Source organism: Bos mutus, chromosome 7, assembly GCF_027580195.1.
Source record: "Bos mutus isolate GX-2022 chromosome 7, NWIPB_WYAK_1.1, whole genome shotgun sequence".
Taxonomy (NCBI): domain Eukaryota; kingdom Metazoa; phylum Chordata; class Mammalia; order Artiodactyla; family Bovidae; genus Bos; species Bos mutus.
Window position 1 is genome coordinate 101,629,289 of NC_091623.1, and position 16,345 is coordinate 101,645,633.

At 46.5% G+C, this 16,345-nt stretch overlaps 1 protein-coding gene across 4 annotated transcripts in view; it reads left to right on the forward strand.

Moving 5' to 3' along the window:
- NDST1 (N-deacetylase and N-sulfotransferase 1) overlaps positions 1-9,014 on the forward strand; it is an 88,072-nt gene extending 79,058 nt beyond the window's left edge. For all 4 annotated transcript variants that reach the window (XM_070374636.1, XM_070374637.1, XM_070374638.1 and 1 more), the window contains one exon: positions 4,166-9,014. In XM_070374636.1, the coding sequence (XP_070230737.1) occupies positions 4,166-4,285 (120 nt within the window). In that variant the 3' untranslated portion in view covers positions 4,286-9,014. The remainder of the gene's footprint in view (positions 1-4,165) is intronic.
- The last annotated feature ends 7,331 nt before the right edge of the window (positions 9,015-16,345 follow it).

Sequence of the window (16,345 nt, forward strand, 5' to 3'; positions counted from 1 at the left end):
GTAAATCCTTGTTACTTATCTATTATATATAGCATTGTGTATCTGTTAATCCCATACTCCTAATTTGCCCCACCCCACTCCCTTTCCCTTTGGTAACAAATAAGTTTGTTTTTTGAGTCTGTTTCTGTTCTGTAAATAGACTTGCTTTTTAGATACCACATATGAAGTGATATCATACGGTATTTGTCTTTTTCTGTCTGACCTCACTTAGTGTGATATCCTGTAGGTCCATCCACATTGCTGCAAAGGGCAAGAGCGTGTTCTTTTTAATTTTCTAGTGTGTATATACACGTGCCGCATCTTATCCATTCATCTGTTGATAGTCACATGGGTTGCTTCCACATCTTGGCTATTGTAAACAGTACTGCTGTGAACATGGGGTGCACACATCTTTCCATTGCACGTATGTGAAAAGATACACGCATCCCAAGGAGTTGCTTTCTTTCTGGATGTATGGCTAGGCGTTGGATTGCTGGATCATATTCTAGATCTAGTGTTAGTTTTTGTTTTTAATCGGAGGAAAATTGCTTTATGGAGTCGTGTTGGTGTCTGTCATATATCAACATGAATCAGCCATAGGTATACATATGTCCCCGCCGTCTTGAACCTGCCTCCCACTCCTCACCACATCCTGCCCCTCTCGGTTGTCACAGAGCACCACACTGGGGTCCTGTGTTACTCAGCAGCTTCCCACTAGCTATCTGTTTAACATATGGTAATATATATGTGTTAATGCTACTCTGTCCCACCCTCTTCTTCCTCCACTGTGACCACAAGTTTGATCTCTATGACTGTGTCTCTATCCCTGCCCTGCTAATATGTTCATCAGTACCATCCTTCTGGATTCCAGATATATATATATATATATACACACACGATATTTGTTTTTCTCTGACTTCACTCTGTATAACAGGCTCTGAGTTCATCCACCTCACTAGAACTGACTCAGATGCATTCCTTTTTATGGCTAATACTCCATTATATATATGGACCACAACTTCTTTATCCATTCAACTGTCAGTGGAGATCTAAGTTGCTTCCATATCCTACCTATTATAAATAATGCTGCAATGACTAGTTTTTAAAAGGAACCTCTCTATTGTTCTCCATAGTGGTTGTGCCAATTTTTACATCCCCACCAACAGTATAGGAGGGATCCCCTTTCTCCACATTCTCTCCAGCGTTTATTTTGTGTAGGCCTTTGATGTTGTCCGTTCTCATCCTTGTGGAGTGATCTCATTGTAGTTTTGATTTCCATTTCTCTAATACTTAGCCATGTTGACTGTCTCTGCATGTGCCTGTTGATCATCTGCATGTTCTCTTCAGAGAACTGTCTGTTTAGGTCTGCTCTTTCAACTGAGTTGTTTTTTTTTGATACTGAGTTACATGAACTATTTGTATATTTTGGAAATTAACTCCTTGGTTGCATCGTTTGTACATATTTTCTCTTTTCAGTTTGTCAGTGGTTTTCTTTGCAGCGGCTTTTAAGTTTAGTTTGGTTCCATTTCTTTATTTTTGCTTTTATTTTTTTTGCCTTGGGAGACTGACCTAAGGAAACATTGCTATGATTTATGCCAGAATGTTTTGCCTGTGTTACTCTTCTAGGAGTTTTGTGGTATCATGCCTTACGTTTAGGTCTTTATATCATTTTGAGTTTATTTTCATATATGGTGTTAGAGGGTGTTCTAATATGTTTCCTTTTTTTCTAAATTTTTATTTCATATTGGAGTATAGTTGATAAACAATGTTGTGTTAGTTTTAGGTATACAGTAAAGTGACTCATTGGTACATATGGATACACCTGTTCTTTCTCATCCCATTTAGGTTATTACAAAATATTAAGCATAGTTCCCTGTGCTATACAGTAAGTCTTGTTGGTTATCTATTGAAAATATAGCAGTGTATATATATCAATCCCAAACTCCCAGTTTATTCTCCTCCTCCTTTAGTAACCATAAGCTTGTTTTCAAAATCTCTGAGTCTGTTTCTATTTTGTAAATAAGTTCATAAATGCTGCAGTGACCCCTGGGGTGCATTTTTTTTCCTTCTCATTATGGTTTCCTCTGGTATATGCCTAGGACTGGGATTCCTGGATCACATGGCAGGTCTATTCTTAGTTCTCTAAGGCACTTCCATACTGTTTTCCACAGTGGTTGCACCAGCTCAGCCCCATCTACAGTGTAGGAGGGTTGCCTTCTCTCCACATCTGCTCCAGTGTTGTAGACTTCTTGATGATGGCCATTCTGACTGGCATGAGGTGATACCCCACTGTAGTTTCGATTTGCTTTTCTCTAATAATCAGTCATATGGAATATCTTTTCATGTGCTCTATAAGCCATCTTTGCTTATGTCTTCCACCCATGTTCTGACTGGATTGTTTGCTTTTTGATATTGAGCTACATGCGCTGTCTGTATATTTTGGAGGTTAATCCCTTGTCATTGCTTCATTTGCAAAGATTTTCTCCCATTCTGAGGGTTGTCTTTTCATTTTGTTTATGGTCCTGTTTATTTTTGTTGTTATTTTCCTTACTCTAGGAGGTAGATCAAACAAGATCTTGCTGTGATTTATGTCAAAGAATGTTCTGCCCATGTTTTCCTCTTAAGAGTTTTATAGTATCTGGCCTTACATCTAGGTATTTTATTCTTTTCAATGCATTGGTAAATAGGATTGTTTCTTAAATTTATCTCTGATATTTTGTTGTTAGTGTATAGAAATGCAGTAGATGTCTGTGTATTAATTTTGTATCCTGCAACTTTACCGAATTCACTGACGAGCTCTAGTAGCTTTCTGGTAACACCTGTAGGATTTTCTTTGTATAGTGCATCATCTGCAAACAGTGATGGTTTTACTTCTTTTCCAATTTGGATTCCTTTTCTTTCTTTTTTTTCCCCCTCTGATTGCCATGGCTAGGACTCCCAAAGCTATGTTGAATAAAAGTGACGAGAGTGGACATCCTTGTCTTGTTCCTGATTTTAGAGGAAATACTTTCAGCTTTTCACCATTGAGAATGATGTTAGCTGTAGGTTTGACATTTATGGCTTTTGTTATGTTGAGGTAGGTTTTCTCTATGCCCACTTTCTGGACAGATTTTAATCATAAATTGGTGTTGAGTTTTGTCAAAAGCTTTTTCTGCATCAATTGATGATCATATGGTTTTTATTCTTCAATTTGTTGATGGGGTGTATCACACTAATTGACTTGAAGATACTGAAAAATCCTTGTATCCCTGAAATAAATCCCACTTGATCATGGTGTATAATCCTTTTACTATATTGTTGGATTAGAATTGCTAGTATTTTGTTGAGGATAAAGATCAGAGCAGAAATAAATGTAATAGTGATGAAGAAAACAGTAGAAAAGATCAATGAAACTAAAAGATGGGTCTTTGAAAAGATAAAGTTGATAAACCATTAGCCAGGCTCATCAAGATAAAAAGGGGAAAAGGTGTAAATCAATAAAATTAGAAAGGAAAAAGGAAAAGCTACAACTGACACCACAGAAATTCAGAGGACCATTGGAAACTACTCTCAGCACTTACCTAAACACCAGCAAAATAGACAACCTAGACGAAATGGATAAATTCTTAGCAAGGTACAACCTGCCAAGACGGAATGAGGAAGAAATAGAAAATATGAACACACCAATCATAAGTACTTAAATTGAAATGGAAAATGTGATTAAAAAACTCCCAACAAACCAAAGTCCAGGGCCAGAAGGCTTTACAGATAAATTCTATCAAACATTTAGAGAAGAGTTAACCTTCTGAAACTCTTCCAAAAAATTGCAGAGGAAGGAACACTCCCAAACTCATTCTGTGAGGCCACCATCACCCACCCTGATACCAAAACCAGATGAGGATACTACCACAGAAAAAGAGAAAATTATCAGTGAATATCACTGATGAACATGGATGCAAAAATCCTCAACAAAATACTCTTGGCTAATTCTCTCTCTCTCCTCCCAATCACGAGTTTCGACCTTGTGCACTATAGTTTGGTGCTTCTACTATGTGTTTTCTTTTGAAGGTTACCATTTTGAAGAAGGCTGTGAATAAATAATGGGAGTGGGGGATAATGGCAGCGGAGTGCTGGTTTTCCAGAGGCGGGGGCGGGGGTCACTCGAACCAGCACATGACCAACGTCTGAGCTTCCCTTCCTGTTGCAGTCCCGCGCCTTCCTGAAGGACTATTACCGGGACCACAACGTCGAGCTTTCCAAGCTGCTGTACAAGATGGGCCAGACACTGCCGACCTGGCTCCGGGAGGAGCTGCAGAACACCAGGTAGCTGCGGCCCCCACCGCTGGACTGAATGTGACGGCAGGGACATCCCGCCACACGCTGAGCCAGACTGACCTGCAGAGTGGGGAGTGGGGCCCGGCTGGCCAAGCACTCACAAGCAATACTCCGCCGTGGCCCGGGCCAGCCAGGAGGAGAGCCCAAGCAGGTGCCCACGTGCCTCAGAGCATCCAGCACGCAGTCGGTGGCCTCTCGGACCTCCCTTGCCACCTGAGGTCCATTCCGCTTACAGTCTTTCATGGAGAGGCCACTTCCTGTTGGTGGAGGACCACAGGCTGGTAGGAAGGAGTCTACAAGACTCTGTTCTCTGGCCCTCACTGTGTCTACCCACCGTGCTCTCTCTCCATCCATCACTCCCTGCCCCTGTAGGGCGTCCACTCAGTATTAGCTGCCACATCGTCTCTGTCCTCCCGACAACAAGGACAAGGGTCCAGCTGGGGCCTCTGGCAAACCAGGGAGAGAAATTGGATGTTTCGCTGATGTTTCAAGCCAGGCTCTTCAGAAGGATCAGCTGGAAACCCAGAGGCAGCCATAGGCAGGGTGTGAGGGTGCCACCTTGAGAGAATGCTGGACCTCCACACCCATTGCAGCTCATACCTTTGCATCTCACCTTCCCGCTTTGGGGATAGAACCGCTGGTTCATACAGTACCCACCCGGTTCTCAAGGCCACCTTCAGGGCCCTGGGGGCACTGCCATGCCATTTGGACCCAGAGACCCAGTCCTCAACCCTGCTCCCTCTCTCCTCCTGGGACATGACATGCGTGGTGTTTCCTGTGGTAAGAGACTGAGGCGGTCATGGGGCCGGCTGTATACATGCTCCAGTGTACATTTGTTGCCCCCAGGCCCCTGCCTTGACCCCAGGCGGATGCTGGACAGAGTTGGTGAGACCACCATCTCTTCCTGATGCCAGCTCCCTGGGGCCGAGGGTACCTAGAGCCCCCCTTAACTTCCCAAGTACTAAGAAGCTAAAGTATTTTAATTTTTTTTTTTCTTGGTGCCAGAGTTTATACCCTGGGTGCTGGGGTTGCACTGTGTTACATATATATATATAACTGTGTGTATATATATATATATATATATTATATTTTTTTGGTTGGGTTTGTTTTTAATTCAGTCATACAGAATGGTGGCAAGCCCCAGTCCCAAAGGGTGTCCTATCTCAGTGCTAGAGCATGGGATGGGGGCGTGGTATGTATCTTCACGTGTGGGGGCCTCAAGGACACAGGATGGATGTGCCCTTGGAGAGGTCAAGTGCCATGGCTGCCCTGCAGCTACTCCAGAACAGGGGTGGTGAGATGCAGAGGGAAGACCTACTGTCTCCAGGAAGTCTGGCTTCATGAAGTGCGGTGATCCCAGGGGACTTCTGATCAAAGCAAACAGCCAGGCTGAGGTAGGAGACCCCGGGGCTAAATGCTGGCCTGTCCCCCTTCCCCTCACATGGTGCTAGGTTGGGAGCTGCCCTGGGAGCTTGGGGGCCCCCAGGACCCCCCAGAGCTGTCTCCAGGCCCCTCTGCAGACAAGGGGATCTCTGGGCTAGTTTCTGGTGGGGGCCTGCTCCTACCCTCCTCCTAACAATGTGAAGTGACTAAGCCTGGGGTGCCTCTTCCCCAGTCCCTCCCACTGCCAGTTCAGCTTTGAACTGACGCCTCGGAAATCCTTTCTAGAGAGCCTGGTCTTTGTTCATAGGATGTTGGGGCTGAGGGGTCCTTCAACGGGTGTGGACACAGCTCCAGAAAGGGGAGGTGGCCTCCTGGGCTGACGTCACAGAATTGACTGGGAGCAGGGCCAAGAAGCAAACTTGAGGCTCCCGCTTCCATGCCCAGAGCTCTTCTTCCAATGCCACACTGCCTCTGAGCCCATCCTTGGGACCCTGCTCTGCCAGGTTGCTGTCCCTCCCTTGGTCACGCCTTTGGTCATTCCAGGATATGGGGACAAACCACTCCTTCCCAGCGCGGTGCCTTCTCAGTCCCAGATCTGCATCCCTGTTGTGCTCGCCCCACCTCAGAAGGCCCTTTCCCAGCCTGGAAACCCGGATCTTGGTTCCCAGGGTCTCCGTGGAATGGAGAAGTGGAGTGTTCTGCGGAGCCGGCTGCATGTGGTTCTACCGTCCCCTAAGGGAAGTGTTCCCATTATGCTTTTCATGGGGCCTTAGAACCTGGCGCTGCCAGCCCGGCGGGGGCTGAGGAGCGGAGTGTCTGAAGACTGGGTGGCATGCCTGCATGCATGCTCGTGAGGACTTCCTTGCACCAGGAACCAGGCTCCCAGAGCTGGCAGCGGCTTCCGCAGTGCAGAGCCCAGCCTCCCTTCCCGTCCTTCAGTGTGAGGCTTGTGTTCTGTGATGAGGACCTCACAGCTCCCACCATCTGAGGTCTGTCTTCGAGGGGCGGGTGGGTCCGGTCCCCTTGTCCTCCAGCCTGAGGAAGAGACAGGCAGGTTTGAGACCCTGGGGAGCAGAGGAAATCCCAGGGACTTGACCTGTCACGTGTTGTAAGTCTGTCTTGTCACTGCTACTTTTTCCCTTCCCACTAAAGGAATCTGTCTCAAGGACCCCCTGCCAGGACTTGGAGGTACTGGGGAGGGAAGAGAGCCCTAGGGGCTCTTTGGCTACTGAGTACACAGATCCCCCTGAGAGGGGAGAAAACCAGAGGTCAGTGGTGCAGCGTCCTCTGCATCCTCCATGTCACTAAGTCACTGTCTGGCCTGAAAACAAGAGCAGAAACTCTGTCCCCCTTCTGCCATCTCCTCTGCACGCCTGTGCCCCAGGCTGGGAGCAGGTGTGCTGTGTCCCCGGGGTTCTACAGCTGCCCACAGCAGGCGTCTTGCACTTGGAGAAAGAGTCTGAGGTGTAAGGATGGGTCTCTCCTGCACCTCTCAATAGGAGCAGCCAGTGCCTCTAGGGCCCAGCAAGGGAACAGTGGTCTGTTCCCAGCAGGTGGAAACTGCTGGGCTGACCTGCAGAGACCAGTTGGTCCCAACATGGAGCTGTCCCCACAGGTATGTTAGAAAGAGCAAGTAAATGTTGTACCAAATATTTTATGACTAACTCCCACTACCCATGGTTTAGACTTACAGTGAACATTTTGCCACGTTTTTTTAATCTTTTTGTCTGTACGTTTTTTCTGAACTAGTTTAAAAGTTGCAGTTATCATTAAGACTCCACCCCAAATACTTCAGCGTGCATCTTCTAAGAGGTAGGTCATTTTTCTTCAGTTGGCCCGCCATCACACCCAAGACAACAGTCATTTCCCAGCAACATCAGTCCCTATTTAAAGTTCCCCCAGATAATTTATGCCTGGTTTTAGAATTAGGGCCTAGTTAAGGTACACAAGTTGCATCTTGGAAGTGTATTTTCTAAAATCTCTTTCAAGGCAGTGAAGTTTCCATTCTGCTCACTTTGGTTTTTTAAATGACGTTATTTCTGAGGCTTGTCCCACAAGCTGATCTGTTTCTTCAAGGCCCTGTACCGAAAGGGCGATCTAGGCTATGGGGAGTGTTAGCTTCTGTTGCTGACTTAAGACTTCAGTCCCTTCGCTGTCACCTGTACCAAGTGCCAGGCCAACAGAGGGGTGGGGGAGGCAGCTTCACGATGGGGCTGGGGGAGTCTGGAAGGAAGAGGCTGCACGCGTGGAGGCTGGGCCTGTGGGAAATGAGGCATCTTGGACTCAGAAGGTCCTGTTCTCCTTCTGATCCTGGGACTGGACCACAGGGCACCAAGTAGTATCTCTTTCTCTGTTTCGCATCTCTGGGTTTTCGCTTCCTGGAGGCCCATGGTCTGTGTGCATGAGGGCAGAGCCGCAGGAACGCACCAAAGAAGGGGGGTGGGGCACCTTGCCCAGGCCGCGGTTGCGGAGAAAGAGCACTGGGCTGGAGGCAGATGTGAAGTTGTGTCCAAGTTGTGTGCACTGAGTAGCTCAGTGACAGTTTTCCTCCCAGGGACTTAATTTCCCCATCTAGAACAAGCAGATGGGGCTACAGCGTGGGCTTTTCAGACATCAAAGAAGAAAGGGAGTCTGCTCTCGAGGTGGGGATGGAGGTCCCCCTGCACTTGAGGCAGTGCCGGGCTTCCGGCTTGCTTAGCTGGCTGGGGCTGCCTGTCCCCACGGCTTCCCTTCGCCAGCTCCCACCAGGGAGAGCCGTGGGCCTTGTGCAGTCAGTGTCGAGGGCCCAGGGCAGACTCTGGCTGTGTTTCACCCTAATAAGTTCATCCCTCCCTCCTTCCTCTCTGTGGCCCTTGAGGAGAAGGAGGGCAGTGAGGGTTTTCTATGACTGTGCTAGCTTTTATTATCAGCAAGAGGGCTCCTTTTGTAATTTGTGCATGAAATTCATGTCATTTCCTGGGGAGAGAGGAGAGGGCTGACTGAGGGGCGGGGGGCAGGTTAGGGGAACAGGCAGAGGTTTCCTTCCTTTGTCAGTGGGGAGGAGAGAGGAGGGTGCTTCCCCACTCAGCTGATCAGGGCTCTCAAACCAGCCGTTTTGGGTTGTGTTGAACGTGGGAACCTTCCTCCATTAATGTACAATCTCGAACTAACTGCTAATAAAGTGGGGTTCTGTTTGTACACCTTGGTCACATCTGTCTGTCTGACCTTTTTTCAAGGCCCACAGGAGCAGTAGAGAGAAGGGTGTTCACACGATGGCCAGTGTGGCCACCCCTGTACACACAGTGATGATCAGATCAAAGACCAATCCCACAGACGATAAACCGCAGCCTTTCTAGACGGTAGGGGCCTGTCCCAGGACAGCCAGATGGGGTGTCTCAGGTGACAGCTCTCAGGCACGCTGGACAGTTAAGTGCTGGAGTTCTGTAATGCGAGGAGCCTCTGTCTAGAGAGAGTTCTGCCATAAGCGTGTGATGTGATTGAAGACAAGTCACTCTTAGGCTTGGATCCTCAGTTTCTCTCACCTCTTAGGGGCGTGGAAGGTGTTGGGCTCAGCGGCCACTCTGGAGAGCTTGATTCAAATGCAGATTCCCTGGCTGTGCCCCCAAGTATTCCTCTGTGGCAGATGCGTGTGTGGCCCGAGCATCTGCATTTTAACAGCCTCTCCAGCACACCGAGGCGCCCCACTCAGGGAACCCAGGTTCAGATAGGTGGCTCCTGCGGGTTCTAATTAATGACTTCTAATTGATTGCTCCTCCTGCCCAAGAAATGAAAACTTTGGATGAAATGAATGACTTCCTAGTTCTCCCTGCTTGGTTGAGCTCGAGTTTGCCGGAGTGGGGCAGAAGTGGGGAGCAGAGAGGTGAAGCCGCTCCCTCAGAGGCCCCTGGGGGACTTGACAAAATGCACATTCCCAGCCTCCCCCAGTCCCATCCACTCAGAACCTCTGGGAGAGAGATCCAGAGATGTGGCTTTTAAACAGTCCCTGCCTCACAGGAAGGTGTGGGAACACTTGAGGCAAGCCACCAAGGGTCATCCTGAGAAGCTCCCCAGAATTGTGGATGGCCGCCTTGGGGTCTGCTGGGACACCGCTGGGAACATACGTGCTGCCTCGGTGTGGACACTGCCGGTAACAGCAGCTCGGCCCTGAACATTACAAGGCCTGCAGCCCCAGCTCTCAAGAAATATCCGGGGAGAGGTAATCAAAAAAGAATTCAAATCAGGATGACTTTCTGGAGGCCAATTTCAAGAGGTAAATATTAGTTTCACTATTATTTTAAAAAGAAAAAGCACAGGAAAAGATGGTTAACATGGCTAATGATTAGAGATAAGGGACTCAAAATTGCAACAAGGTATCACCTCCCACCAGTCAGTGATTATCTTTAAAACATCTACTAAGGATACATGCTGAACAGGATGTGGGGAAAAGGGACACCTACAGTGTCCTTGAATGCAAAGTGTAAAGAGCCACATGGAGAACAGTACCACGATTCCTCTGCTGCTGCTAAGTCACTTCAGTCATGTCCGACTCTGTGTGACCCCAGAGACGTCAGCCCATGAGGCTCCCCCGTCCCTGGGATTCTCTAGGCATGATTCCTCAAGAAACTGAAAATAGAGCTACCAGTTGATCAGGTATTCCCACACCTGGGGATGCATCCGGAGAAAAGACACAGGCACCCCAGCGTTCACCACAGCACTATTTAGAATAACCAAGACACCAGAGTGGCGAGAATGTCATGGACTGATGAATGGATAAGGAAGAAGAGAGACAATGGAATCTTAGCCATAAAGAAGAAGAAAAGAAGACCCTTCTCAGCAACATGAATGGACCCAGAGATGATCATACTAAATAAAGCTAACCATCATGTGATGTCACTTACAGGTGGACTCAAAAACTCATCCCATATAAACTAATTTGCAAAAAAAAAATAGACTCAGAGACTTGGACAAGAAACATGCTTACCAAAGGGGAAAGGTGAGAGGAAAGGATAAATTAGGTGAAAGAAACCTATACACACACACATATATATATATAATATGATAGATCATCAACAAAGACCTACTCTATATCACAGGAAATTCTATTCAGCATGCTTTAATAGCTTGTATGGGAACAGAGGCTGAGAAAAATGGCCATGTAGAGATGTATAACTGAATCCCTTTGCTGCACACCTGAAATAAAACATCGTAAATCAACCATACTCCTAGAAAAACCAAAAGTAAGAAACACCAACTCCATGAGAATTCCCTGGTGGTGCAGTGTGGTTAGGACTCCATGTGTCAGTGCTGAAGGCCTGGGTTTGATTCCTGGTTGGGGAACTAAGATCCCACAAGCTGCATGATATGGCCAAAAATCCCCCCAAAGGACAGCAAAAACAACCTCGATGGCACGAGGGTAGCACTTTCAGACACTTGGGGTTTGTTGGCTGGGAGCTTGGTAAAAGTCATGGAGCAACAATAAGAACATGGGTGGGAGGTTCCCTGGTGGCCCAGTAGCTAGGACTCCGCACTCCCATTGCAGGGGACCGAGGTTCAATCACTGGTCAAGGAATTAGATCCCACATGCTGCAATAAAGATCAAAGATCTTGTGAGCCCCAGCACAGCTAACAAATTTCTATATATAAAGAGCATGGGTGTAGCATTAACAGGACCAGTGGGTATGCATGATACAGATGGGATTCCTGGGCCAGGTAATGAGTCAAGCCGTATCAGAGTTTTGAATTAAGAATTTTTTTTAAAGAAACGTAATTGAAACCCAGGTAGAGGCAGAGACTTCTCATTGGATTTGGGGTGAGTATCCGGACTCACTAGCTCACCACCTCCATGTCCCTGCACTATTTTGGAACCAGAAGAATCCTTGAAACGCCCCAGGGAAGCCCAGCCCAGGTATTCTCAGAGGTCCCAAGAGTCCTGCAGTTCTAACAGAACAAACGCATCGAAACCTCTTCATCTCCCACGTGAGGAGTCCTGACTCAAGCATCATGCCCAAGGGGCAGTGTCAGATCCTGAAAGTGGGTACTTCCCTCAGAAGCCCTGGATCTGGTGCACGGGGCAGTGTGTTTCATCATAGCAAAGCCCTGTAAACAGCCTAGATGTCCATCCAGAGGGCATCGGCTAAGTAGCCACTGCTGTGGCCACATGCTGGAACATGGTGATGGAGGAGAAAGTGAATAGCTCAGGCCCCAGGTCCCCATCCAGGGAAATTTGAGGAATGACTGACATCTGTGGAAAGAGGATGCCATACAGCTAAGTACACGTACATACTCTGCTGGCTCCAGCTACTTACGCCATTCTGCACTATTTTTCCTGGCAATGTAGCCAGCTCTCTGTCACACCAAACTGATAACTGGCTACTTCTGGAAGAGGGAGAAGGAAATGGGGAGGGGGAAGATTTCAAAGGGGACTTTAGCTTTGTCCCAAATATTCTGCTAAAAACAAAAGAGATGTATGTATCATTTGTGGAATGAAAACATCATAAAGGTAAGAAACAGAAATGGGCAAAGCAGAAAATGAAGTCCAGAGAGCAGCTCTGTTGTGGGATGCTCACAGTGAAAATAGCCCTGCTGCTCTCCCAGCCCACAGGCACCCAACATGCAGGGCTGGAGGCGGCCCTGGCTGCGGGGGGAATTCTTGCCTTTCTGCGGGAATCCTGAGCACCTGTCAGGCTCCTGACCGGGGGATCCTGACTCGCTGTGTGACTGTGGGTGACTTGGCTCCACATGCTCACACAGGGGAGTTGGAGTGAACATCAGCCTAGCACCTGTGAAATTCATAACATGAATCTAACCAAGAAGAAACAGCTGCACATCCATGTTGAAGGACATTTTTGCAAAATAACTGGCCTGAACTCTCAAAATGGTTGAGGTCATGGAAGGTCAAGAAAGGCTGAGAAACGGTTCAGGAGATTAAAGGATACCAAAGATACTAAAGAGCCCTGGCAAATCAACCATCATTTATAATCCAGGAGAGTTCCTAGACTAGGAAAGAGTTACTTGTAAAGAACACCATACTAACAGCTGGCAAAATGTGAATGTTTCCTGTGTGGATTGGATAATACTATTTACTTTATTATACTGTTATATAAGAGTATATCGTTGCTCTTAAGTAGTACATGCTGAAATATTGATGGGTAAAAGGGAAGAAATAAAGCTGAATTTTGACCCCTGCGCTTTCTCTAATGGGTCAAACTTATCTGGCACAGTTCAGAACATGTCCACCAGGGGACACTGTCGCCCCACCCTCTGACAAACCAGAGTTGGCTTGAACCTCCTCTGGGAAGACTGGGCTGGGGATCAATGGTGGTGAGGTAATGAGACTATAAATAGTTCAATGACAGGATTAATTAAAAACTTTCTCACTCTGTCAGGGAGGCCTTCTGCTCGTCAAGTGCTATCTCTTTTAATCCTTGCCACAACCGTCTGAGGTAGGTATTATCCTTACTCCCACTATGTAAATGAGGAGTCTGAGATTCGGAGAGGTCGAATAATTCTGGGAGTCCTTGGTCTGTGAGATTCCACTGCCTTCAGCCCCCTGAGTGGTCCTGCCTCCTGTCATGAGTCAGCGTGGGGAGAACTCACTGAGCCTGCCCTGCCCGTCTGTAGGCTGAGCACTTAGAAGTGTGTGTGTGTGTCCCCACCTGTGAGTATAAAGCAGACACAACACTGCCTACCGTGAGATCTAAGTCCAGTTCTAAACAGCAACCCCTCCACCCCCACCTTTCCAAGGGAACGACTACCACCAGTTTCTCTGGGTCTTCCCAGAGATTATTTTTCAGATATGCCAGCTCAGTACATACACACCCTCTGCTGACCTGCCCTGCTCACGCATGTTCCGCACTGTGCTTCTTCCCTGGTACTGGGCACTGTGTGGCAGGTACTTGCTACTTCTACAGCAGTGGATGGAGATTCTGTGGTGGAGGCACTGAGGGGGCTCCACTATCAAACCTGTGGAGGAGGAGGGAGGGAGGGATAAGCTGGAGCCTAAGCTCTCTAGGAGCTGTTCCCGTTCTAGGGAGCTGTCCCTTGGGAAGGGAGGAGGCTGTGTAGCATAGTTGCTGAAATATGCACAGATAGCAGGCCTGATTTCAAATAGGTCCACATTGGTTTTGTGACCTTATGCAAGTACCTTATGTCGCTGAGGCTGTCTTATTGGTAAAATGGGAACAGTGATGGGTGGCAGGTGCCAGGGCTGCTGTGAGGAGTAAGGCCTGCTCCACACTGAGTGCTCGGTAAACCCTGGTCCAGTTCTAGGCACCCGACTTTGGCGGCTCCCATGCCTTGGCCTGGGGCTGGCGCGGCCACCTTTGTCCTGAGGCTGAGGAGGATGGAGCTGAAGAGCCAAGAGGAACGCCCAAGGGGGAAACTCATCATGTGTGATCTCTCTGGGAACCCTGAAATCAAATCGGTTAGGTGATCTAGGACACTGAGAATGACCCCTCAAAATATACATCCCCTCAACTACCAACTTCACAGAAATGCAAAGGATCATAAAAGAATACTATGAACTGCATGTCAACAAATAGCTTAGATGAAATGAGCAAATTCCTAGGAATACCCAAGCTACCAAAACTGACTCAAGAAGAAAGAGAAAATCTGAATAGAACTGCAGGTCTAGAGATTGGACTTCCCTGGAGGTCCAGTGGTTAAGAATCCCCCTGGCAATGCAGGGGACACGGGTTCAGTCCCTGATCCAGGAAGATTCCACAAGCCGCAGGACAGCTAAGCTCATGCACCACAACGAATAAGCCCATGTGCCCTGGAGCCCGTGCTCTGCAGCCAGAGAAGCCACTGCAGTGAGAAGCCTGCAACGAGCTTCTGAAAAACTGCAACATCCACTTACGATAAAAATTCTCCAGAAAGTGGGCGTTAGGGAGCCTACCTAAACACGATAAAGGACATCTACAAAAATGCACAGCTAACATCATTCTCAGTGGTGAAAAGTTGAGCATTTCCTCTAAGATCAGGAACAAGACAAGGATGTTTTGCCACTCATACAACATAGTTTTGGAAGTCCTAGCCACAGCAGTCAGAGAAGAAAAATAAAAGGAATTCAAACTGTAAAAAATAAAACTGTCCCTGTTTGCAGATGACATGATACTATATGTAGAAAATCCTAAAGATACTACCAGAAAAGAGTATCAGTAAAGTCAGTAAAGTTGCAGGATACAAAACTAATACAGAAATCTCTTACGTTCCTGTACACTGATGATGAACAGAGGGAGACATTAAGGCAACAATTTTGTTAACCATCACATCAAAAAATAAAATAATGCCATTTGCAGGAATAAAAGGACTGAGAGATTCTCATACTAAGTGATGCAAGTCAAAGGAAGACAAGTATATGGTATCGCGTATATGTGGAATCTAAAAAGATGGTACAGATGAACTTATTTACAAAACAAAAATAGTCACAGATGTAGAAAACGAGCCTATGGTCACCAAAGGATGAAGGAGGTCGGCAGAGAGTGAAATTAGGAGGTGTGTAGGGAGATCAACAAATACACAATACAACATATATAAAACATAATAAGGACCTACTGTACAGCACAGGGAACTCGACTCAATATTCTGTCTTAATCTATATAAGAAAAGAATCTAAGAGTGGATATACATAATGCATATGAATAATTCACTTTGCTGTATGCCAGAACTTAACAAGATATTATCAACTAACTTCAATAAAAATTAAAAATATAAAATATTTCAGGATTTATAAAGTGAAAGGACTGTACCCTGAAGCCTCTAAAAACATTGCTTAAATTAAAAGGACCTAAATAAATAGAAAACAACACATGTTTAAAGATTAGTATGCTTAATATTGGCCTTCCCTGGTAGCTCAGTTGGTAAAGAATCCACCTGTAATGCAGGAGACCCCAGTTCAATTCCTGGATTGGGAGATCCACTGGAGAAGGGATAGGCTACCCACTCCAGTATTCTTGGGCTTCCCTTGTGGCTCAGCTGGTAAAGAATCCGTCTGCAATGCGGGAGACCTGGGTTTGATCCCTGCATTCGGAAGAACTCCTGGAGAAGGGAAAGACTACCCATTCCAATATTCTGGCCTGGAGAATTCCATGGACTGTATAGCCCACGGGGTCACAAAGAGTCAGACACAACTGAGCGACTTTCACACACTCACTCATACTTAATATTGTTCAGATAATAGTATTTTCCAGAATAACATATAGATTAAATTCAATCCCTGTTAAATCTAAGAGTTTCTTTATTTTCCAGTTTGTATTTAATTTTTAAAAACATTTTGTGTTGGAGTATACTTTATTAACAATGTTGTGATAGATTCAGGCGGACAGCAAAGGGACTTAGCCATACATATCCATGTATCCATTGTCCCCCAAACTCCCCTCCCATCCAGGCTGCCAGATAATATTGAGCAGAGTTCCATGTGCTATATTGTAGGTTTTTATTGGTTATCCAGTTTTAATTATAGCAGTGTGTACATGTACATCCCAAACTCCATAACTATCCCTTCCCCCCATCCTTACCCTCCTCCCTGGCAAAAAACAAGTACCTTCACTAAGTCTGTGAGTCTGTTTCTGTTTTGTAAGTTCATTTGTATCATTTCCTTTTAGATTCCACATATATGGTATGTCTACAACATTTCTCCTTCTCTGCCTTACTTCACTCGGTATGACTATCTCTAGGTTCATCCATGTTG